The sequence below is a fragment of the Cricetulus griseus genome, chromosome 8 (genome assembly GCF_003668045.3).
Source record: "Cricetulus griseus strain 17A/GY chromosome 8, alternate assembly CriGri-PICRH-1.0, whole genome shotgun sequence".
In the NCBI taxonomy this organism is placed as follows: domain Eukaryota; kingdom Metazoa; phylum Chordata; class Mammalia; order Rodentia; family Cricetidae; genus Cricetulus; species Cricetulus griseus.
In genome coordinates, this window is record NC_048601.1 from 83,307,140 (window position 1) to 83,330,774 (window position 23,635).

The window sequence follows — 23,635 nt, forward strand, 5'->3', positions numbered from 1 at the left end:
ACTCAAGTTACCACGTCTTGATTACCACGGTGCTTATGTGACTGCATTTGTTTGTGGAAGTGCTCCCCAAATGCTGGATTTTACTAAGTTGTAGGCTCTTTAGAGTGAAAAAGAAAAAAATTTTAAAAGGGACAGCAAAATGACTCAGCAAATAAATCATTTGCTCCTAAGCCTGAAGGCCTCGGTTAGATTCCCCAGAAAACACACGGTACACACCATAGAAAATGTTAACTACTCCATCAACACAAAACACATAAATGTAATTTAAAAAAAGAAAAAGGGAGAGGGAAGGAAAACAAGCTAAAGGACTCCCGAGTACATTAAAATGCATTTTGTAAATATTTACTTTCTTTGATCAGAGGCATGAGGATGTTTGCTCTAAAGACATTATGCATAATTATCACTTGCATATTAATGCAATGATTTTATAAAAATTATTCAGTGCTTACTATGTACCAGCACTAAATGATTTACATATAATTAATTTAATATGCATAATAACCAAAAGACAGAAATTTCTTTCAGATTTCATAAGCATAAGACTCTGGCAAGAAAGAAAAACACTTAAATTGGTAACAAATGAATGCTCTAGAAACTACTTAAGAGTTGTGCCCTGCCCTGTATATAAACAAGAAGCCCTAAAGAGGCAGGCAGGAGGAACCCAGAATTTAAGGTCATCATGATCAGAGGTTAGAAGCTAGCCTGGGCTGGCGTAATATGGGTATTTGGGTAAGATATTAAAGTGTCCAATTACCAGAAAACGTCTTCATTATCAGAAAACAAGCATCTGATGTTGATGGTCTTTTCCAATGTTCTCACACGCAAATCACAAGCAGATCCTAAGAGCAGATGGTTAACTGTGAAGTGTTTGGTGACAAATGGTTGTACGTGCATCTGTAGGTGCGGTAGGGCGAGTAGGATCAAACACACGCTTTTCAAGATGTATTAAAAGAATCTCTTCTCCCTGGCTCTTATGGGGATGACTAACCTGCCACCCAGAGGCTGCATGCCTCCCAAGATAACGATGAATGGGCCCCACACATTGGGAGACGATGGCGTCTTTTCACAAAGTCACAAGGCTGGACACTCCGAAGGGTTTTTTTCCTTCGGTTCACCCTTGCTTTATTCCTTTTCATTGGCGCCTGGGTGGACCCTTCGGTAACTACCAGGAAGGTTACGGTGCTGAGATTTCCTACACAAGCACTTCTAGAAGTAATTCCAAAGTACCTCGGGTGATAATTTGCCACCAGAACGTATGTAACTAGGTTTAAGCGAGATGGCTGGCTGTGAGCTCAAGGCGCCCAAGATGGCTTGCGCAGATAATGCGCAGATATGCAGATCTGCAAAGGTGTGGGGGGAAAATGGTTCTCCCGCATTTCTTTTCTCTGGTAGTGAATTTAAGACGCAATCAAGATTCGGAAAGGAAGGTACCCATAGCTAAGACTGCCCAGCATCAGCTATGGCGCACTTCCGAAAAAACAGTTAACAGGTGCATTGCGGATTCAAAGGGCTGAGACGGAAGAGGGGGGCACAAAGCAAACAGCCTGGGGCTGCATAAACAGGTATGGAAAAATACAGGCTCAGCCTCGAGCTGGTTCCAGCCAGCTCTGCAGGGGAGGGGGCGGAAGCTGGGGGCTGGGAGTCTAAGTGGTTTTGAGGACCTCGGAGATAGCAGCATAGCAACAATCTGGTGCAGTATGTGCGCAAAACCATCAGCTGATAGCGGGCAGCCATTCATTTGCCGCGAGCCACGAAGCGGCAGCGCGGACGTCACCACAGCCGTCAGCATTTGCCGCATCTTTAGACTCACTCTGGACCAGCCGCAGTCACAGAAGGAGGACCTCTCTGGACCAGCACAGTCGCAGACTGCGCAATCACCAGACCACTGCGGCAAACCAGCCGAGCCGAGCCGAACGCTAGCCATGGCCGACCCCGAGAAGCAGGGACCCGCTGAGAGCCGTGCCGAAGACGAGGTAATGGAGGGCGCCCAGGGTGGCGAGGATGTGGCAACCGGAGGCGAGGGTGCCGCTGCGCCCGCGGCCGAAGAGCCACAGGCTACCGGGGAGAACGCGCCCAAGCCCAAGAACGAGTTTATCGAGAGCCTGCCCAATTCCGTCAAGTGCCGAGTTCTGGCGCTCAAAAAGCTGCAGAAGCGCTGTGATAAGATCGAGGCCAAATTTGACAAGGAATTCCAGGCTCTGGAGAAGAAGTACAACGACATCTACAAGCCCCTTCTTGCCAAGATCCAGGAGCTCACCGGTGAGATGGAGGGCTGCGCCTGGACCCTGGAGGAAGATGATGATGACGACGAGGAAGAAGACGAGGAGGAGGAGGAGGAGGAAGAAGAGGCTGCGGCCGGCGCCACTGGGGGTCCCGACTCCGCCAAGAAGTGAACGCCAGCAGATGACAGGTGATAAACCCCCTACCCCTTTCATTTCCGATGTCGGCAGACTTTAAAAGGCTCAGGTTTTGCCCAAAATACAATGTGAATCTATTCTGACATTCCTAAATTTAAATTGAATCTAGATTTTGGCTAGCCCGTTTTTAATCTGACTCTTAATTGTGTAAAACAAATACCAAAAGACGTTTTTAAACAAAAAAAGCCTAATTAAGCTTAATTTTTTTTTCTCCCTGCAATTCTGAGAGAACTGGACTTGAGACTGATGTAAGATGGTCAGTTAAATGTGAAGTGCGTCACACGTTGAAATCCATTCATCTCACTACACCCGACCACCCAAGCTAAGACTGAACTTTTCTCAATGCTTAATTCTTCAGTTTCTTTACATTTTCCAGCGAAGAGGAGAAGGAATCCAAGAACGACGTCATCTTTAAGACTTTTGCTTTTGCAAACCCAGACATCAGCTTTACACTCTGGAGGAGACGTGGCATGGAGGAAGCCTGGACTGAGAGCATGACACTACTGTTTATGAGGCTAGGGAAATTGCCATTTAAAGTTATGGGAAATGTTTGGAATATTTGAATTGACAGAAAGAACATGGTTATAAGACAGAGGGTGTATTAACATGTACAATATTGTCAACACGTGTTCATTTGTAATGGTCTCATGTTTCCTGTTTTCTTGGTAGTGTGTTTACAAAATCGTAAAAATTACCCCAAATGTTTTAAGTATTGAATCACCTTAGAGCATTTTAGAAATATAATTTACTTGAAGAAATGTAGAATGTAGCAATCCTGTAAAGCATGTGTATCTAGTGTTGCTGTAGTTTGACCCTTGTGAAGTCTTTTTGTCTTGTAGCTTTTAGCAAGTAGCTGTGAAAACCACCAGAACTCCTCAATGAAGCTAATGTTTGGAGAAGGTATATACTTGAAGAGTCAATCCAAGTGTGTATCCCCACCCCCAGCTCAGAAATAGAAAGGATTTAAGTTTGCTTGTATTAGCTGTGCCTTCATTATTTTGCTCTGTAAATGTGACACATTAAATGGTGCAAAATCAAATTTTATTGCTTAAGGAAGAATGGCATATAGGAAGGACTTTTGGGAAAAGACATTTAATGTAAAGGCCTTTAGCTTCTTTGTGGGTTTTCTGTGAGCCAATGTTCTGTAAAGAGTACAAACATACATCTGTTTACCACTGTGGTGTTAACAAACCAGTATTTTCAAAAAATAAAAAACTTGCTATTCAGACTGCCTGTTTTCTCATCTATAAAAGTGGGTATAACAGTCCCTTCCTCACATTAAAAAAGCTATCTTTTTTGGTTTCCTTCATATAAAATCTGGTTTTAATTTCCTTTCATAAAAGGGAAGACTTTAATAATACATTATGAATGCACACACACACTTCCATTTGCTGCAAGGGTTAATCACACTGCGGCAAAATCTGATGACGTCGTTGGAAATGGAGGGCGATGGTAACCTGTTGCTAATGACAACAGCTGACTACGAACAACTCTGAGGTGGTGGTAATCTTCCTGATGGTGTGACCAACCCAACTGATGGATATCACATTTATTATAATAATCATAATCATATGATTATTTCAATAAGAAAAAAGGTAATGAAAGTTAACATTCACTTATCTTCAGAAATGGAGGGACTGCCATTTAATATTTCTCTAGGTCTAATATAAATTAAAAAGTAACTAATGAAGGATCTAGTCATCAGGAAATTTATTTTTTAGGTTTATGTTGATATACAGAAAACCCAAGAGGATAAACTGAGAAACCATCAGATACAAGTTTGATGAATTGGTTGTCATATAAATATACTAAAACAATAATTAATTTAATGTATTAAAATATAGCAAATATTTTATACTAGAAATATACAAATAGATAAACATAAGCTAGCCCATGAAAAAAAATGAGTATAATGTATGTGAAAAATAGGGGATTTCACAAAAAATAAGCCCCTGACTTAGATTACCACAAAAACATTAATTCTTCTAAAACTAACTTATAATTTATCAAAATTCAATTAAATTCCAAGTGGGATTTGGAACTTCTGTGTTGTTCACCTATAAGAATAGCTGAGATTGCTTTCAATAATTTAGAAACAAATTAGACTCAAACATTTTTAATGAAGAAAATACACAAAATATTTACAAATTACTAGGTACACAAAGTCTAAGATTAGGACACATACAGCCAAAGAAAAGAAACAAACATGACAAGACAAAAATTAGAAAACAATCAAGTTTTGAATATATAACTCATTTCAAATGCAAACAAGGACTGTGAATGATATCTACGATAGATATAGACAACAAAAGGTTAATGGTCTTAATAGCTTGACAAATCATATGGAAATTGGTACTTTTAGAGATATACATAAAGAACCCGAGCTGATTATTTTAATAAGAAGAAATACTGGGGAGGAAGACGTGTTCCTATGCCCAACACTAGATGAAGCAGGGCTCTGGCAAGGTGGCAGACATGCACAGCTGCGTGCCCTGGACAGCAGTCATTATTTTATATTATATATATGATTAGCATAGGTTTCTCTCTCACTCTGTCTCCCTCTCTCTCTCTCTTTTTTCTTTTGGCCAGCAGTAATACCAATATACCACTGCTGGCTACTTTTTTTTTTTTTTTTTTTTAAGAATTCAGGGATGTTTAGGATAGATGTCAATTTCATTTCCTTGCTGAGCTGATCCTAAATGTGTGTCTCCTGAACTGTTTATTTCAAAGTGCGTCACAGCTGCAGTGTAATGTCGGCAGGACACCATCTTCTCCAGGCAAGTAAAACACTGCTTTGCGGTAAACCATTTTAACCCCTGAAAGGCCAAACTCAGCAGAGCACAAAGTAACCAGCAGCACACATTATACATTCAGTGCATGCTCTCAGACTGTGACGCAGAAATCTGCAGCACTTCAAGGCTCACAGTGTAAGCTCTGTGCTGCATTTCTGCTTGTGTGAAGGTTATGCACATATAGCACTTCTTCACGTTACATACAAGTAAACAAATGCTGGCTTTATTGAGCTGAAGCTTACATAACATAAAGCATTTTAAAAGAAGCAATTTCAGATATTCACAATATTATGCAAATATGGTCTTGAAGTCATATTTTGAAAAGTATTTTATAAATTCTCACAGCATTAAAATGGATCAGTGCCGTGCAGAATCTTTAAAGTACCCTATGTCTGAAAGAAATGCAAGTATCTTTAATGATACTGTGAGGCCTGAGTGACATGGGTATTCTTATACACAAACAAAGATGAATAACCTGGTACAATTCATTATGAAAAATTACTTGTTAAGAGATTCAAAATGCCATACTTTACAATTTTATCCTTGGAATTTTATCATTAAAAAAAAAACAGCAATTTTAAAGGTAAAACAGTAATTCCTTTTCATACAAAAGATATTTGAGACACTTTTAATAAAACTGGAGGAGGGCTGAAAGAATACAGAAAGGGTGATAAAAAGAACACACAAACAAACCAAATACCCAAAGAAAACACACATTGACAGAAAAGACTACACAATTACAGGCATGCAAGAGTGGTTTTTGTTCTTATATACATATTTTTGTTTGTTTGTTTGTTTGTTTTTATCAGACAGAGCCTCACTATATAGCTCTGGCCTATCTTGGAACTCACTATGTAGACTGGCCTCAAACTCATAGAGTTCTGCCTGTCTCTATTTCCCAAGTCCTGGGATCACAGGCATGAGCCACTATGCCCGACTCAGGAGGGGTTTATCACATCTTAAATACTGCATATGCACTGTATTCTGAGGTTAACATTCAATTTTACACATTTATAGTATGCTTTTCACTATGCCAGTTTTCTTTTTCAGAAAATTATTCAGTCTGTCTGAAAGGAGAAACAGTAAACTCTGCAGTCACTTTTTCCTCCTGGGGGACAACACGGTAACCCTCAAGCTCTTGGTGGCTCTCTCGGTGGCACGGTGCATTCGTGGAGCACAGACCCTGAATCAAGTCCTTCACTTCTAGCCGTAGAGTTGCACCAAATGATATAAATCTTTGGGTTTCAAATTCATCATCTTCGAAGTGGTAAGGTTTGCAATGTTAAGTCCTTAGGAGAGGGCCAGACACATGGTAAGTGCTCTGGAAATGTGGCTAAGTGTTTTCTTTATCTTTTTGTCCCTGAAACAATCCAGTGCAAATATAATGTGGACCTCAAAGACCACACCCCTGACCAATGTTCATGAGGGATCAGCAGAAGGCATTTAGCGCCACAGCTGCATTCTTGAGTTCTCTCTATGGATTTAGATGCCCTTTTGAACAGAACTGGAATTTAACTGCATCAATTTAAGATCGTTTTTCCATTAGTGGTAATAATATACTATGGAGTATAAAAAGCACTTAATTACAAGGCATGAAGCAGTACAGTGCAATCCTGATGTGAATACCACTATGGAGAGACTTGGCTGTCAGCGGTTCTTATCCTTAGATGCATGTAAGTCATCTGAATGGGATTTGTAGTCCTCTGCTTCTTTCATCCAAAGCAGTCATGACAGTAGGTATCTTATTATTGACACCACCCCAAGTTCCAACCCCAACACTAAAAACCCAACAGCAGCCCATAATCCTTTAACCAACCTTGTCCCATAAGAGATCACAAGAACTCCATTTCAAAGGGGTTCTGCCTTATACTCTACAGCAGTGGTTCTCAAGCTGTGTGTGGGTCACAATCCCTTTGGGGGTCCAATGACCCTATCACAGGGGTCTCCTAAGACCATCAGAAAACACAAATATTTACATCACAATTCATAACAGTAGCAAAATTACAGTTATGAAGTGTCAATGGAAATAATTTATGGTTGAGGGTCACCACACACTTCAAAGATGATGAATTTAACTGTATTAAAGGGTTTTGCATTAGGGAAGCTGAGTATCATTGCTTGCAAGGAAGAAATTCTATATAGACCAGGAAAACCCTGCACAAGCCTCAATTAGGTTTCCCCACTCAGTGTGATAGCATCAGATTGCAACTTCTTATTTCCAGCATCCACGCCTATAAAACAAACCCTCCATTAAACCCCAAAAGGATAGCTACTGGAATCGAACATATGGGAGTTCCTAGAAAGAGAGATGCAACCGTGGGTAGGGGGCACATGCGTCTTCCATACCTTACCTCTCACATACCTCAACAAGGTATCCTTTCATGAACACCCTGTGTAGTGTCTTTTACAATGACAGTAGAGGCAACTATGCTTCCCTGAAATCTGTAAGCCACTGCAACATACCAATAGAACGGAATGCAGAGTTATGGGAATGGTAATTTACAAGCCATTCAGTCAGAAGCCATCCAAGGTAAAACAACTTGAGGCTCACAACTGGCACCAGATAGGGGTCAGGGAAGTCTTAAAACTTGAGTCCTCAGCCTGTGGGATATACTAGCATTGGCCATCAAATAGTGAAAGAAATGAATTGGGTTAGACGACTGCCAGCCATGTTTACTCCGGAACTGACTGCTCACAGATAGTGTGAAATTCTGGCAACCTTAAGAGCCACAAAAGCAACCTGCATTGAGCTGAAATGGAGTTTGTATGTGTTGTCTTGTTACTACTCTTGGGTTTATGCACTGTCCCATTAGACCACCCCACAGTAGACAATTTTTAAGAGCAGCACCGATATCAAAGGAAGGCTGGCAACTGTAAAGCAAGAAAGAAGAGAACAGGGATACCTTTTAAACCAACACAGGCTCTCCTCAAAGGGCAAGTGGTCAATGACCCTGCAAAACACTGGATTCAGCAAAGCTCATCAGGACATATGCCAGCAACAGAACAAACACTGGAGAAGGTAAACAGTGCACTCTGGACCTGCTTCGGTAACACAGCTGCTCTGCTAACAAAACAGCAGCGGTTCTTGTCACCTGAATACGGAAACCTAGCAAAAGGCACTTTCTCGGGCATACCCCCGCTTCTCCATTTCCCATCACAAAGTATTAACAGGTTATCACCTAGGTCTGTAACAGATCTCTCTCCTAAGATATGTGTGTTTAAGATAACCTCTTTGACTCTCCAGATTAAACCACGGCAATTTAGTCTTTCCTAGCCTAGTTACAGGGGCATGTGAGAACAGCTCATCTTCCTACACAAACAGTTATATTTCAGTATTCCCACACAGTTTGTCTTGCAACTGTTGACTCAGCTGAATTGTTGATTCAGAGAAATGTCTGCTACGTAAGGGAAATGTTAAGAGAAATAATTTAATAACAATATAAAAAGGATGTGTAAGTGCCTAAAACTGCCTCAACTATAGATTATATTACAAAACTGCCTGTCCTGAGCTGGATCACTTTTCCCCTTTAAGCACACCAGACACATGAGACTCACCAGGGCATGAGCTATTTCAGCGCCCCTTTCCAGGCTGCTTGTATACCCCAGTGTTCATTTCCAACAAATCTCTCTCTCTCTCTCTCTCTCTCTCTCTCTCTCTCTCTCTCTCTCTCTCTCTCTCTCTGTCTCTGTCTCTCTCTCTCTCTCTCTCTCTCTCTCTCTCTCTCTCTCTCTCTCTCTCTCTCTCACACACACACACACACACATTCTTGTCTCAAACCAATTAATACAAAAGGTAAGACATCTTAAGAAAGACTAAAGACTATCTAGCCATGCACCTTGGGGATGCCTTGAGGAAGCACACTCATATGTTATTTCATCACTTGTGAGCTTTAAATAATTGCCTGGGTACTATCAGTCAAAGCAACAGAACCTCCCTCAATGAACCAGCTTTATTTATAGTTTGTTACCTATTATACAGCTACCCAAATTAGAAACTGTGACAGGGTTACTAATTCAAGCCTTGCTCCGACATAATCAGACACCTGCTGACTGTGCCACTCATACATAACCAACTTGATATTTCTACAATTTCCATCCTGGCTCTTGCTGTTCTTTACCAGAGACAACTCTACGGCCTCCTCTCAGGTCTCTGTGCACACTGTCTATTTCCATGAGTTATCTTTCTAAAACTGAGATCAATTATCTTTCAATTCAAGCCCTACTCAAGGATTTGATAATCTTTACTCTAAAATTCTGGCACCCACCATGTCCTGGCCCACTCACAAATCTTTGACAATTTCAAACATCTTATCAACCCTGAATATTCTCACTCACATATCCAATCTGCCTAAAATGTGCCCCCACAATTACATTCTTAAATGTCTTATAAAAAGCCGGTTGCTTCTCTTCTAGTTCCATAACATGTGATGTATAATTTGAATAATGTATACTGTAATCTGTTACATATCTGTGTAACAGACAGAAGGATAGACAGTAGTCATCTTCTACAGTCTGCAACATGCCTGGCACAAGGTAAACACTCAGTGTCCATAAAGTAAATGAATGTCTGTGCAGATTATCAAAGTTCAGTGCAAACCTAAACAAAATCTAATATTTATATTCCTCTAACAAGATAATTCAATGACTGAGATTCATCCTGAAAACTCAGCTAAATCTTTAAACCTGAACTATAGATCTCACCTTAAATATACTAAGTCACCACTATGATATTCTGAGATATGTGTATAGTCCCTGCCTTACTGTGACTTACCTTAGCTGATAACAGATAATAAGACACCCATTTCAGAAGGAAATCTGATCCACACTAAGAATGAAACACAGGCTGAGAAGAACACACAGACAGGTCCTTCTAGATTTCCACAGTCATTCCACTAGCACTAGACACCAAGGACGTTTCTATAAAGCCCCGACCAGAAATGATTTAAGAGACATGATGGGGGATGTCCTTCTGTATATATGTTTCTCTTATTGGTTGATGAATAAAACACTGTTGGCCAATGAGGCAGGAAGATAGGTAGGGTGACGGACAAGGAGAATTCTGAGAAAGGTAGGTGGGGGAGCCTGCCAGAGTCAGGCGCCAAGTCGACCGCAAAAGGAGAAACAGGTCCGGACCCTTCTCGGGCAAGATAAGACCACATGGAAATTCTTAGATTAATAGAAATGGGTTAATAATTAAGACAGAGCTAGCCAATAAGAAGCCTAGTCATCAAACAACAGTTTGTAATTAACATAGCGTCTGTGTGTTCATTTGGGGCAAGGAGGCTAAGGAATCTGGCGGGAAAGAAACTGCCAGCAACAGAGGCAAACGACTGGAAGCTCATTTCCTCCCAGGTCACGTTATACATCTGCTCTTCACCTGTATCCCACCCTAAGTGAGCATTTCTCGGAATTCTGTGACCCATTCAGTCAAATTAATCAACGTGGGGGAAGGCATATAGGAGACCCGATTTATAGGCCAGTTGTCAGAAGCACACGTAAAGTAACCTGAGGCTTGGGGTAAGTGTGAGATGGTGTTAGCTTTAAGGATTGAGCCCGAAGACAGGTCTGCTACTGTCTTCAGACAGAGATGTTTGGATATGAATTGTCCGTTCAGGAGGCACCTGTGTTGAAGCACAGCCCCCAGCTTGTGGAACTACTAGGACGTGAGTGGGCCACAGCAGTACCAACTTTATCAATGGGTCAATCCGTTAAAGGGTTCATATTAACTGGGCTGTGCGGAGGCGGCCCTACTGAAGGAAGTGGGCCAGTAGGACTTATCACTGAAGGATATATCTTTTTTTTTCCTTCTTTCAACACATTGCAGCTTATTTTATTTATTTATTTATTTATTTATTTATTTATTTATTTATTTTTGCTGGAAGAAATATCAGAAAGGACAGAAAGGTTGCAATCAAATTTAATTGGATTTTTAAAAATTTTTAGTAGGAACAGTGAATGTTTTCTCAAAGCCCACCATTACAGACAGGGAAGACTGAGGAAGAGGGATTGTAAATAGAAGCTATAGGTTAGGTGTGTGACTTGGGCAATACACTCATTCTGATGCCTTAGTTGTCTGAAGGATATATCTTGATCCTGGCCTCTTCCAGCCTTGTTGCAAAGTATCTGTGTATGAAGAGGTGTCACTGTAATTGGTTTAATAAAGAGCTGAATGACCAGCAGTTAGGCGGAGAAAATAGGCCGGGCTTCTGGGCAGACAGAAAAACTCAGGATAAATCTAAGCACATGCGAGACAGCAGCAAGACACTGACAAAGTTGGATGTGACGTACTGAGGACAGATAAAGAGCCACACTACAGAATATAGATTTAAAAATGCAGATTAAATAATTTATAAGAGCTAGTTGGAAACAAGTCTAAGCTAAAGGCCAAGCTTTTGTAGTTAACAAGTTTCTGTGTCATTATTTGCATGCTGGCAGTCCTGATGAGAAAGTACTACTTGCTACACAGTCTCTTTGCATGCCTGGCTACCATGGGAAAGGCAGCTTTTCTGTGCCACACCAGGATATCACAAAGCTCCCCCAGCTCAGGCTCAACTGTGAGCTAAAAATCTTTACTCTTTGTTATTTTTCTCAGGTCATTTGTTCTGCTAATGATAAAAAGTCTATCACTACAACACAGATCAGAACTCTGCTGGATTAGTGAGCACGGAATAGCTACTGTCTATAACAGTGTTAATTGCTTGTTTACTGGGAGGTGGAAATCCTGACAGCTTTTAGAGTTGAAAAGTAATTAGTCATAAAAATATAGCAGGAAAGGCTCTGAGTAGGCTTCTCCTTCTACATGCACACACTGATAGCATTTATTTATTCAGTGCTTATTTTCATAGCATTTTGGCACCAGGATTTCTGCTAGATAGGATAAACCCTGTACTGTCCATTTATTTTATTCCAAAATACCTCCCTATACATTATTGCATTCTCACAACTATCCGATAAGGCAGGCAGGACAATTTTTATCATCTTTGCTTTACAAACGAGATATCTGAAGGCAAACAGTTTATGTGACTTAGTGAATTAGAATCAAAGCCATAAAGATGCAAATCTGTACTCAAAAAGCTAAGGAGCCAACAGCTAGGCAGAAGGCACAGGCAAGACTTCCAGATAGAAGGAGCTCTAGGAAGAAGAAAGGGGGAGTTGCCAGCAGGATGCAAAGGAAGCAGGACACATAGGCAGAGAGGTAAAAGCAATGAGCCACATGACAACATGTAGATTAACAGAAAAGCTAGCTACAAACAAGCCTAAACTAAGGCCAAGCTTTCATAATGAATAAAAGTCTCTGTATGCTTATTTGGAGCTGGCAGGTGGGACAGAGAAGGTTTATTACACATGGCAGACAACGTGGGGCCACCAATATCCAAATAACACCTGAAAAGCTTAAAAAAAAAGTTTGGAACACAAAGTTAAATGTGACTTCCTGATGACCACAGTCTCTCAGGTAGGCTCAGAGGCTCACAAAGATGCAGCTATGGACTGCTGCCTGTAGGGTGGAGCCAGATGCCAGGGCCATGTGCCAGGACCATGTGCTAAGCTGAGCCATGCAGCAGCTGCCATATCAGTTTAAGATTTGCCTCACACAATCAGAGAAGGCTACAGATGCTCAGTAAAGACAGATCCAGACTGGGGGCGGGGCGGGGAGGGGGGGAAGGGGGGACCTCTAAACAGTTATAGTGTGTTTAAAACTGTGAGTAAGCTTAAAAAAGAAAAGAAAATGGCTACAGTCATTGAAAAAATTAATACATAAGATAAAGTCTTTAAAGAAAGAAATATTCATATAAAAAGGATAAGCCATGATGAAAAGATGGAAAATACACAAAGAGTCTAGTTCCTATATGGTATTTTGCTAACTTTGAATTTTTTTGATTGCTGACGAGCAAACTAAAGCTGCTGAGAGACAAGGGATTGTAACAAGGAGTGCTGAATTAAATCAGCCTAGATACTTTAGGAATGCCTTAACTTTTAAAACAGAAGTCAAGAAATGCATTCCTTTGGGGAAGAGGTTATTTATGCTTTTGTTTCCACAGAAAACAAAAGGCTGTGGATTCCTCCAAGGTTGATAGAGATCAAGTTTGATCTGGGAAGACCCTGCCCCACCCCCAAAATTCAGGCTACAGACATAAAGAAATAAACCTAGAAAAACTACAAGATAGGTGATTTATATTTTAACTGCTCAAACATAAAGCAAAATCATCTATGGCTGGCTTTCGTACAATGCACAGTCCATATTTCTGTTAATGCACATATATATGTTAACTTTGAAAGTTTGTGTGTTAGAACAAGGGGACCAGATACCAATGAAAACGGGTGGCCCAGGTGATCCAGCCTACCAGAGTGCCTCTGTTTAAGTTTCCTCAGAGTTCTACATCCAGAATGGCTACTGGCTGAGATGATTCAGCCTCACAGACTATTCCAGTCAGGACCAAGATAAGCCTTGCAATTTCCTATTGCACAAAGACTGGACTGGACAACAAATGTTATGGCTAGCTCTCCCAGGACTTGCCCATTACCTTAATTTTCTCAGGGCCCTCCAAAGAAGCTATTTCCCCAGCAACAAGAAGCAATCTAGAGAACACAATGCCCACATTCCCAACAGGTGGGGAGGGTAGTTTTGGGTAATTTGGGGACTATGAATGTTTGTCATTATTTAGGGGTGTTGGCTACAAATTATTATTGGTCATGGTCAGGGACAAAGCTAAACAAAGATTAGATTCAGGGATCTCTTTCTGAAGGAAAAAAGGGGGAGTATAGTATATAAATGATGGAGTAAAAGGGTGGACTCTTGAGTCTACTTTAGAATAACCACTAGCCTAAAATATTTTACACTGTTATGGATTTATGTATATTGATACAAATTTAAGGTTATTTTTATTATACTGTATATGTTTCTATCCTTGTTTAAGGTATTGTATCTATGCAGCTAATTTACCAATGTAATATAAATTTCTAATTCTTATTATTATTACAAACTATTTAGGATAATATAAAGATATAGGATAGCAATTAGTCATCTATAACAATCAAATTTATGGCCATATTATATATGTGTACAAGGTCAAACAGAGATGTATTTTTAGATAGACAGTCTTCAAACACTTCAGAGAGCTCCAGAATATGGTATTGAAGATGTTTTAGTAACAAGACTTTTCATGACAACGAGACACCTCTGCTCCTGACAGCACCAATCTACTTCAGAGAAGATGATGGGCATAGAACAGAAGAACCTCCACATGCAATTTGCTTTCTTTGTGGCAAAAGTTAGCCACTGGGCAAAGCAGAACACAAAAGAAGGCAACTACCAAACTTTGTCAAGACAATGTGGGGTAGTGCTTCAAAAATCCTGCTTCACAGAAAAGTCTGTCAGATGTTCTAGTCCTCTAGACCAAAGATGGATGCCCCAACGTTAGAGAGGAACCTCCAGGCAGCCAGCATTTCTGTCATTTCTCACAGTTCTGGAAGTTGCTTGCTCTACACTTTCCATTTACTCAGGTATTATTACCTCCTTCTCTGGTCTCTGATGGAACTGAAGACTAGATAGTTATACTTATAGTTTTTCTTAGTCCAAATTAAAAAAAGAAACTCACAAAAGAGGTATAAAGTATATAAGTTTATGAGACATAAAAGCTTAATTTGTTTATTTAAAAATGTTTTGCGGTCTAAAAAACCAGTTTTGGGTTGCTAATACAAGTTATGATAAAAAGTAAATTAGGTAACAAAACTTTGGACTCACCAAGATAAGACACATGATGGGAGTATTTTCTCTGAATTTGCCAAAAACAAATGGACTGGGCACTGTGAATGTAATCCTTACCTGATAATCATTCTTACTGTATATAGTTTTACTATGTTAAGAGTTAAACCATCTCTTTTTATTTAGATAATATGATAATTGTTCTTACTGTATATTCTTTTACTATGTTAGAGTTAAAACCTTTTTTTCTGAAAGAAAAAGAAACCTACTCTTTTTAGTTATACAAAAAGGGGAAATGTTATGAAATATTCCTTTACACTATGTGAAGATGTGTCAATGTGATTGGCTTAATAAAAAGCTAAATGGCCAATAGCTTTTAGGCAGGAGGTATATGCAGGACTTCCAGACAAAAAGAGCTCTGGGAAAAATGGGGGAAGTCACCAGAAAGACACAAAGGAAGCAGGACATGCAGAAGGAGAGGTAAAAGCAACGAGTCATGTGACAGATAAATAGAAATGGGCTAATTTAAGTTATAAAAGCTAGTTAGAAACAAGCCTAAGTTAAGGCCAAGCTTTCATAATTAATAAAGTCTTCATGTAGTTATTTGAGAGCTGGCAGGAGGGACAGAGAAAAACTCATTATAGCCATGTCTTGCCCTGCTATTAAAAATTCTCTGCAATCTTTAAGTTCTTGTTCTATTGCCTTCTACACTTTTTCCATAGAAAGATCAAAATAGCATTTCAATCCTGGACTAAAACATCAAACTTCAGGAAAATAAAACAGCTAAATATCCATCTAGCACCCCAAGGTCAGGACTAACCTGTTGTCCTTGCGCACGGCCACTCGGTCTCCCCCAGGTATCAACTTCTTCTGTTTAATCACCCCATAGCTTTCTCGGCACACCTTCATTTAACACAGAAAAGAATGCGTTTTCATTTTTGTTAACTAATTTGCCTTTCTAGAACCCAAGTGACTCAGAGAAAACTAGGAGTAAAATGTAATTTAATGACTACTTTTACAGGAAACAGGGAGTAGAATAAAAATCTGAGTCAGAAAACACCAACACCTCAAAAACATCTTTAGGAATGAACTTCCCAGTGAATGGAATCAAGGAGAAAGGGACATGAACTGTAGAAAACAATAGCTTTCACAAGTCAAAAGTAAAGATTAATGTCTTGGTAATTGCCCTAAGTGCACAGATAAACAAATTCCTCCACACAACACATTTACTGAATTCAAGATAGGATGACTAAAATCTAATGTTAATTATGATTGGCAATGACTATGTAGAACAGCCACACTCACAAATACAGGAATTCATACCGTGAAATTGAGGCAGAAAGTCTCCTCAACATCTTCACCCGGGTAATCTAGAAGTTCTTGAAGACTCCTGGTAATCGAAGAACAGGAAAAGAAGCAAATCAAAAATGTTGCAGTGGGGTTTTAAGTCAATTATGTCCAGAGTCTTTGCCAAGAAAATTAAAGAAGAAAAGTCTAGAGAACATGAATTCAAAATACAGAAAGCCATGTACCTAAACCTTAGAGAATTATGGCAGCAGACTGTACTGCTCTCTTCCCGGCTAATACATATTCCTCAACTGATGATGAAATTCAGATGGACTTAAGTCTCATGGGCTTGTATTTGCTCCTCCTTAGCACTACTCAGTGTATACATATATACATGAGAACATGGTACTGTAACGACTCCATAGGCTGGTTTTACCCATATACTTTAGTAAAATAATCCTGCCATAAAAACAAACAAAAACAGGCCTGCAAAGTCACTGTGATGGTGTAAATGAGATGGGCCTCCATGGGCTCATGTGTTTGAATACTTGGTCTCCTCTTGGTGGTACTGTTTGGGAAGGTTTAGAAGCCGTGGCCTTGCTTGGAGAAGTATCACGGGGGTGGGGGGGAGCTCTGAAGTTTCAAGACAATTCTCATTCAGTTTGTTCTCTCTGGTTCCTGGTTGGGGTTAAGTGAGCTCTCTGTTGTTCCTGCTTTCTGCTGTCTGCTGCTATGCTTCCCTGACACAATGGACTATTAGCCCTCTGAAACTAAGTCCAAATAAATTCTTCACGGCTTATATCCCAACAGAAAAGTCATTAATACAGTCGCCACCGTCCAGATAGGAATCTAAAGGGTGGGTGAGAACCTAATCCCCAAACCACCATTCCAAATATTGAAATTATCAAATATCAGAATCCCTAATGTCTAAAATTCCCAAAGTCTAAAATCTCACATACAACTCTAAAAAAACTAATTTAACATATTCTTCAGACAGTGTGTGTGTGTGTGTGTGTGTGTGTGTGTCTCACCCATTTTGAATGTAACAGTTCCTGGTCCAACACCCATCTCTAAAAATAAAAAAGAACAAAACACCCCCCCCCCACACACACACACAACAAACTAACAAACAGAAAAGCCTCTTAAAGCTATTTCCACCTTTAAAGGAAGATTCAGAAAACATTACAGCACAATACACAATTTACAAAACTACTTCAAAACACAAAACTGGAAAATAATATACACAAGTCACAGCTATAAAGATACAAGTTAAGATAAATACAAACAGTATTCCCAAATGAATACATCAAAAAGAAAACTGTAGAAACAAATAGCACTGCTTGGTAGGTAAATATTTCCAAATGAATACATGAAAATGAAAATTGTAGAAACAAATAGCAATGCTTGGTAGGTATGAGCTGCAGTTTTATAAGTGTGGCTGTCTAAAATTAAAGTGACGAACAGCTAAATCCTTTGAAAAGATGGTTAAACATTACAGTAAGTCACCACCAGATATATAATCACCTAAAGAACTAAGATATTGAGAAATGTTATTTTTAATAAATGCAGATGTATAAAAAGGAAAGTTTTAACATTTTTATACACATGCACAAAGCCAGTGATAGTATAACAGACTCTCATCATGTCAAATTTGCAAAAGTTCCACAAGATTAAAAACAAAAACCACTTTGGAAGTCTTCAAGTAATGTATATGTCCAATATTGGAAGCTATGGAAAGATGCACTCAATCTCATACACAGTCTATGGAAATGCCCTCACAGACAGTTCTCTGGGTCCTCATTGTGCCTATAACAAGGCACCTATACCACACGTGATCAATAAAGTACCAGCCGTTCCCCAGAATCCATCTTTCTGACCCTTTGGAGTTTTAATCTCTGGAGACTGAAATTTTCAGAATTTTAGATTTTGTAGATTTTTGTTCTTCTCAAATTTGGCTATTCAGCATCATGGTGTTTAGTATTCAATCCATACTCCTTCTTTCAAGCATGGACTGGACTAGTCAGGTGGGAACTGACAGATGGTGTCTTGGCTGTTAAGGCTTGAACACAATGATAAAATGATGGACACCACAACTGTAAAGTGAAAAGTGATCGCTCAAAAAAAGTAAAGTATAGGTGCAGTGAGTAACTTAGGAGTGAAAATTTGTAAATAGAATTTGTAAATATGAGACAAAAAGATAGCGCATAGCCGTTTTCAATTGTCCATTTAAGTTTAACAGTGAAAGACTGGATAAGGATAATGATGCATCGTGAAAACCTTCGGAAGGGAAGGAGAATGTTTTGCGGACCTGTGTGTGTGTGTGTGTGTGTGTGTGTGTGTGTGTGTGTGTGTGTGTGTGTGTGTGTGTGTGTGTCTAGCATTTTCGGGATTAGTGCTTTTTGATAGAGACAGCATGATCAAAAATCTGTCACAGAATTTTGGAACCCATTGAGACAGGTTTGTACATTCACTTGAGGATGGTTTGACACTCAGGGGAGCCAAGCAGGGGAATCCTCTCCTTGCTCGCTACAGCCAGCAGAGCCACCAGGCTGTCCAAGTGGGGGCCATGGAGGGGGGTGCAGAAACTTGACAGGCTGAGCTGCAGGATCCCACATAGCCAGTGAGCTGGTGTCGCCCCAACATGCTGGCCAGCCTTGGTGCTCCTGGCCCCATCGTTCCCTCGCCTGATAGTATCCCATGCACCACAGGGAGCACCCACTTTGTGCTGAGCTGTCTGCTGTTGGATTTGCTGGTTCTCTGCCTCCAACCCAGTCCTTGCCTAATTTTGCACAGCATGTGAGGGAGCAGAGCCTGGTGACAGATCAGTTCAGCCACCACCTCATCCAGACCTTCCAGCTCTACAGTCACACCAGCAGGAAGCATGTGCAGGTCCTGGCCATCAACGCCATGGCCGAGCTTCACAAAGCTCACTGTGGAGACAGATAGCTATGGAAGCAGAGTTCGAGTCCATGGAGCTACGGTGGGTCTCTACATCTGCACAATTATGAAGGGGAAGCTAATTGCCAAAAGCAATGGCAAAGGAAAGAACTGCGTGTTCACGGAAATGGTACTGGAGAACAGCTACACGGCCCTGCAAAGTGTCAGGCTGGTACATGGCCTTTACTGGCAAGGGCCAGCTCCACAAGGCACACACCAGCGCCAGTGCAAGTTGTACTTCATGAAGCGGCTGCTTCAGGGCCACCATACTACTGAGCAGAGTCTACACTCTGAGCTCCGCAACTACCTGGCCCTTTCTGCTGAGCCAGGTAATGACCATTAGTGGCCCAGTGGTTCGGTGCAGACCAGCAGGAAGACCTGCAGGGATCCACACTAGTGTCAGGTACAGGGATCACACCAATAGTAAGGATTGTATCCTGGAGCCACTTTCCTGCCACAAAGTCCATGTGGCTCCATTGCGTTAGAAGGGCCTCCAACTATATTTGCCTGCATGCTTCCATCTCCCACCATAATGGACTGAACTTCTGAAAATGTAAGCCACCCCAATGAAATGTTTTCCTTTTAAGGGTTGCTGTGGTCATAGTGTCTCTGCACAGCAATAGAAACCCTAACTAAGACGGTATTTATATAAACTATCATATAACTTCATACTTTTCTTCAGAGAATCAAGCCCTGCAATTCTATCAAGATTTATCACGGGGAAATGGCAAGACAGAACAGCTGAAGGCACCAATACTGGAAGAGTCAGGTGTTGGGAAATCTTCACTAGTCCATTTTCTACACCAAAATCAAGTCCTGGGAAATTCCTCATTGACTATGGGATGCTCAGTAGATGTCAGATTTCATGACTACAAAGAAGAAACCCCAAAAGATCTCCTATCTAGAAATATGGGATGTTTGGGGCAGTGCCAGCATACGAAAACCAATGCTGTATGAATGGCATAGTTTTTAGTACATGGCATAACAAGGAAGTTATCCTCAAACTCATGATGCTGGAAACTCTCAAAAGGGACATAGGCAATGTGAGTGATTAAGGGGGCAATGATGGGAGACAATTTGCTGGTGGCAGGAAATAACCTGGATCAGATTCATGAAAGCAAGCACCTTGAAGTTCTAACTAGGACGTTTTCTTGCCAGAAAAAAAAAAAAAATTGCTTAAGGTGAAAGAAGTTTCTAAGGTACCTTCTAGAAATGGGATTGCCCCACCATCTGTAAATACACTGTTTTGAGACAGAGTATGGCTTTGAACTGGCTGTGATGTGAGGGCTAGTGTTAAGCTCCTAGTTCTCTTGCCTCCGGATTACGGGTGATCATTACTAGGAGGCAGCTATGCTTGTTTTGTGGTGCTGGGATTGAACTCTAAGACTCTGGAATGCTATACTAGTGTGGTACCACTGCCAGCCCTGCTCCACCTTTTCCCATAAAAAAGAAGCTACTCCCTCCCTCTCAAGCCAGCTGTATTTAACTGTTTGCTGTGCCATCACAGAGAAACTTAAGAAAAGGGGGGCTCTCAAGAGCTCACGCCTCCCCTCAAATGAGAGTAACAAAAATGTGGCTTGAGCTCTCTTCTCTTATGCTCTCTTTCCAGTGGTCAGCTTCTCTCTCTCCTCTCTGCCTTGCTCTGTTCTTCTATTTCTTTCCCCCTTGCTTTCCCGCCCTATAGTAAACTGGTTAATGTATTCTCTATAGTCTCATCTTTTGCTTATCTCTAATTTAAGCAAAAGAATAACATTTTTGGAGCCCAACATTGATTTAGGCCCTCCCCGGAACCTCTCCCACCAGGGGTACGGGAAATTTCGGGATCCTAGAATCTGAACTGATGACCCACTTTCCATCTCTCGATTTTTCCTGGCCTTTCCTCCAGCTTGCAGCAGCCTGAGATACCAGAACTCTGTAAACTTCAACTTGCCGCTTTTCAAATTAAGGATCTCTGGAACCCACTCATCTGCCTGTTCTTGGCAATCCAGTAAGACAACCCTTCTGGTTGGGTGCATTTCCCACGGGTCAGGTCCGGCACGCCATTCCCGGAGCAGTGCATGTTGGTATTAAGCCTTCCTTTCAGTTTCGGACTGCTGAGTCTCATACGTGCTTTCTGCTGGGCGTGCGAGATAGAGCGGTCTGCCCTTTTCGGCCTCACCCATGGGAAATACATTTACGGGACCTTTTCCAGTTACTGCCAGCGAAAAGGTAAATGAGAGGAGTTCTTCTACCTCTCTGTGGGAACTTTCTTTCACCTGGCAATGCCCCTCACTCTTCTGTTTGTTAGAGATTTTTTAGTTTTCATTTTCCCACATGAATGAGGTTTGAGGTTTTAGTTTCATTACCACGAGGGATCTTTCGGGTTTTGTACCCTAGCACTGTCCATAGATGGGTGCATTCGTTTCCCAGACCTACAGTGGATGTTGTGCTTCTTGGACTCCGGTGTCCTGTTGGTTTCACCCATCTTTTCTGCCTCACTCATGGAGAAAAAAGTCACTTCTGCTGGCAGTCGGAAATGTGTTTAAGGTGGCCGCCATCTTGGCCATGTGGTCTGACCTGGGAGCTCCCCATCTTAACCATGTGACCCACCTCTACTGCACACCCACTGCAGCCGCCTGTGCCAGCAAACCCTGCCGGACTTCATGCTTTTTTATTTTTGTCTCTAATTTCTTCTTTCACTGACTCTGTTGTGCATGGCTTGTTTACTGAATACTGTGCCTTTCCAAGGTCCCCTGTTTTTCCTGCTGTGGACCTGCCTTGTCACTGGCAGTTTCTACTCTGTCTTGTTAAATCAACTGATGTGTCTTCTTGTCTCTGTACATGTGATTTAAATTTAACTATATACTTAGCTAACTCTATATGCAACTTAAATTTAACTGTACTAAGTCTCATATTTCTAAATTGCTATGTATCTTTAAATGATGGTAAACATTTAAAATCATAAAGGTCTATTTCAAATTAACAAAATATTTATACCACTCAGTCCATCCTGTAAGCCATTTACAAAGGTACAGCTTTTTATCACAAAAAGGGATTTTTCTCTAACTAAAGGCAAATTTTTGACTGCTGAGATACTAAACAGACAGACAGCCCTCACATGCTCAGAGATCCAGAGAATATGGCATTTAAAATGTTTTATTATAAAGCTTTTTATAACAGAGAGATAGGCCAGCTGCTGACCCCACCCCATTTCCTTCAAGAAGACTGGTGGGCACTGAAGAAACTCCAGCCACAAAAATGGCAACACTGGCAATTGAGCAACCCTGCCCTTCACCTCAACTACTACAAAGGCCTCTTTGGACCATGGACAAGAGGACATGGAATCAACTTTGCCCGTGTTGCTTGGGTCAACGGTAGGCGAGCCTTCCTGTAGTCCCTAATCCACAGGTCACATGCTATCAACAAGAAAGCAGGTGTCCTGCAAGAAGGCAGATACCGTGCAGCCCACAACCATGGATGGAGGACCTTGGGGGTGGCTGTCCATGCAGCCTGCTGGCAAGTCTCTGTTATTCTTTAATCATTAGTTCACGTAAAATCTTATCCTTCTCAAGAACTCTGATGCTTTTGACGACTGGTAGTCTTGCCAGCTTAAAGCAAAACAGATTTTAGGAAAAGATATTTTATGTTCCAGATTTCTCTAACTACAAGTTCAAGATTAAGGTGCGTTTCATTGTCTGAAAAAATATCTGTCAGTTTTAAAATGTTAATGCTTTCAGCCAACTTGCTTCTAATATGAATATGCTGCTAATGTGTCCAATACTTACGTTTCTACAAACTCTAAGGATTCTTGTAAGTTCCAGGGAGCTGAATTGGATCCAAACAGGTCAGATCCACTCCAGATATTATTCAATCTTTCCCTGGTCCTGGATTCCCTTCCCTTATCTTGGGACCCCTGGGGAACCCCTCCCTCATCTTACAATCCTCCCCTCAAGTACCAGGACCTAAGGAAAAAAAAATTTTTCCTAAACTTAGCCTTGTCCTCTTCTCTGCCAACATCTTGCCAGGTCAAAGAGGTACCAGAGTTCCATACAGCCTGGACTGCGATGGAGAAACCAGCTAACCCAGGACGTGGCAGCATCCTAGCTTTCTCAGGTCCCCCTAAGATGGTCAATGCCTCCCATGTCAGCAGGAAGCAGTCTTGAGAATTCAACATCCTTATTTCTTAATCTGCCACGTCTAACACCCCACCTTTTTAATAATAAGTAAAGGTGGGAATGAAAGGTTCAGGCATTATGCTGACCTGCCCCTGTTACCTGGCACAATCCACTCAGGCAGTACCCTGGTAAGCCCAGGGATCCATGGGAACTGAATCTGCATGCAGGTGTAAAGGACCCCTTTTAAAAGACAGATCCCTGCCCACCTACGCTCTCTTCTCTTACGCTCTCTCTTTCCAGTGGTTCACCTCTCTCTCCTTTTTCTTACTCTCTGCCTTGCTCTGTTCTTCTATTTCTCTCCCTCTCACTTTCCTGCCCTATAAATAAACTATGGTTTATTATATG

At 41.0% G+C, this 23,635-nt stretch overlaps 2 protein-coding genes and 1 pseudogene across 3 annotated transcripts in view; 2 read left to right on the top strand and 1 right to left on the bottom strand.

The window, feature by feature from the left end:
- LOC100761790 (probable E3 ubiquitin-protein ligase HERC3) overlaps positions 1-23,635 on the bottom strand; it is a 160,068-nt gene that overhangs the window by 12,337 nt on the left and 124,096 nt on the right. Inside the window, exons 21-23 of one of the 2 annotated variants that reach the window (XM_027429739.2) lie at positions 16,236-16,302; positions 15,733-15,815; positions 11,110-11,332 (exon numbers count right to left, since the gene is read on the bottom strand). In XM_027429739.2, the coding sequence (XP_027285540.1) occupies positions 11,275-11,332; positions 15,733-15,815; positions 16,236-16,302 (208 nt within the window). In that variant the 3' untranslated portion in view covers positions 11,110-11,274. Of the gene's footprint in view, positions 1-11,109; positions 11,333-15,732; positions 15,816-16,235; positions 16,303-23,635 lie in introns of those variants that run through there. The other variant, XM_027429738.2, reaches the window with a different exon arrangement.
- On the top strand, positions 1,923-2,393 carry Nap1l5 (nucleosome assembly protein 1 like 5). Its single transcript, XM_035448612.1, has one exon. It carries the CDS (start codon positions 1,923-1,925, stop codon positions 2,391-2,393), a length of 471 nt encoding a protein of 156 aa, XP_035304503.1.
- LOC118239261 lies at positions 18,841-21,348 on the top strand (annotated as a pseudogene).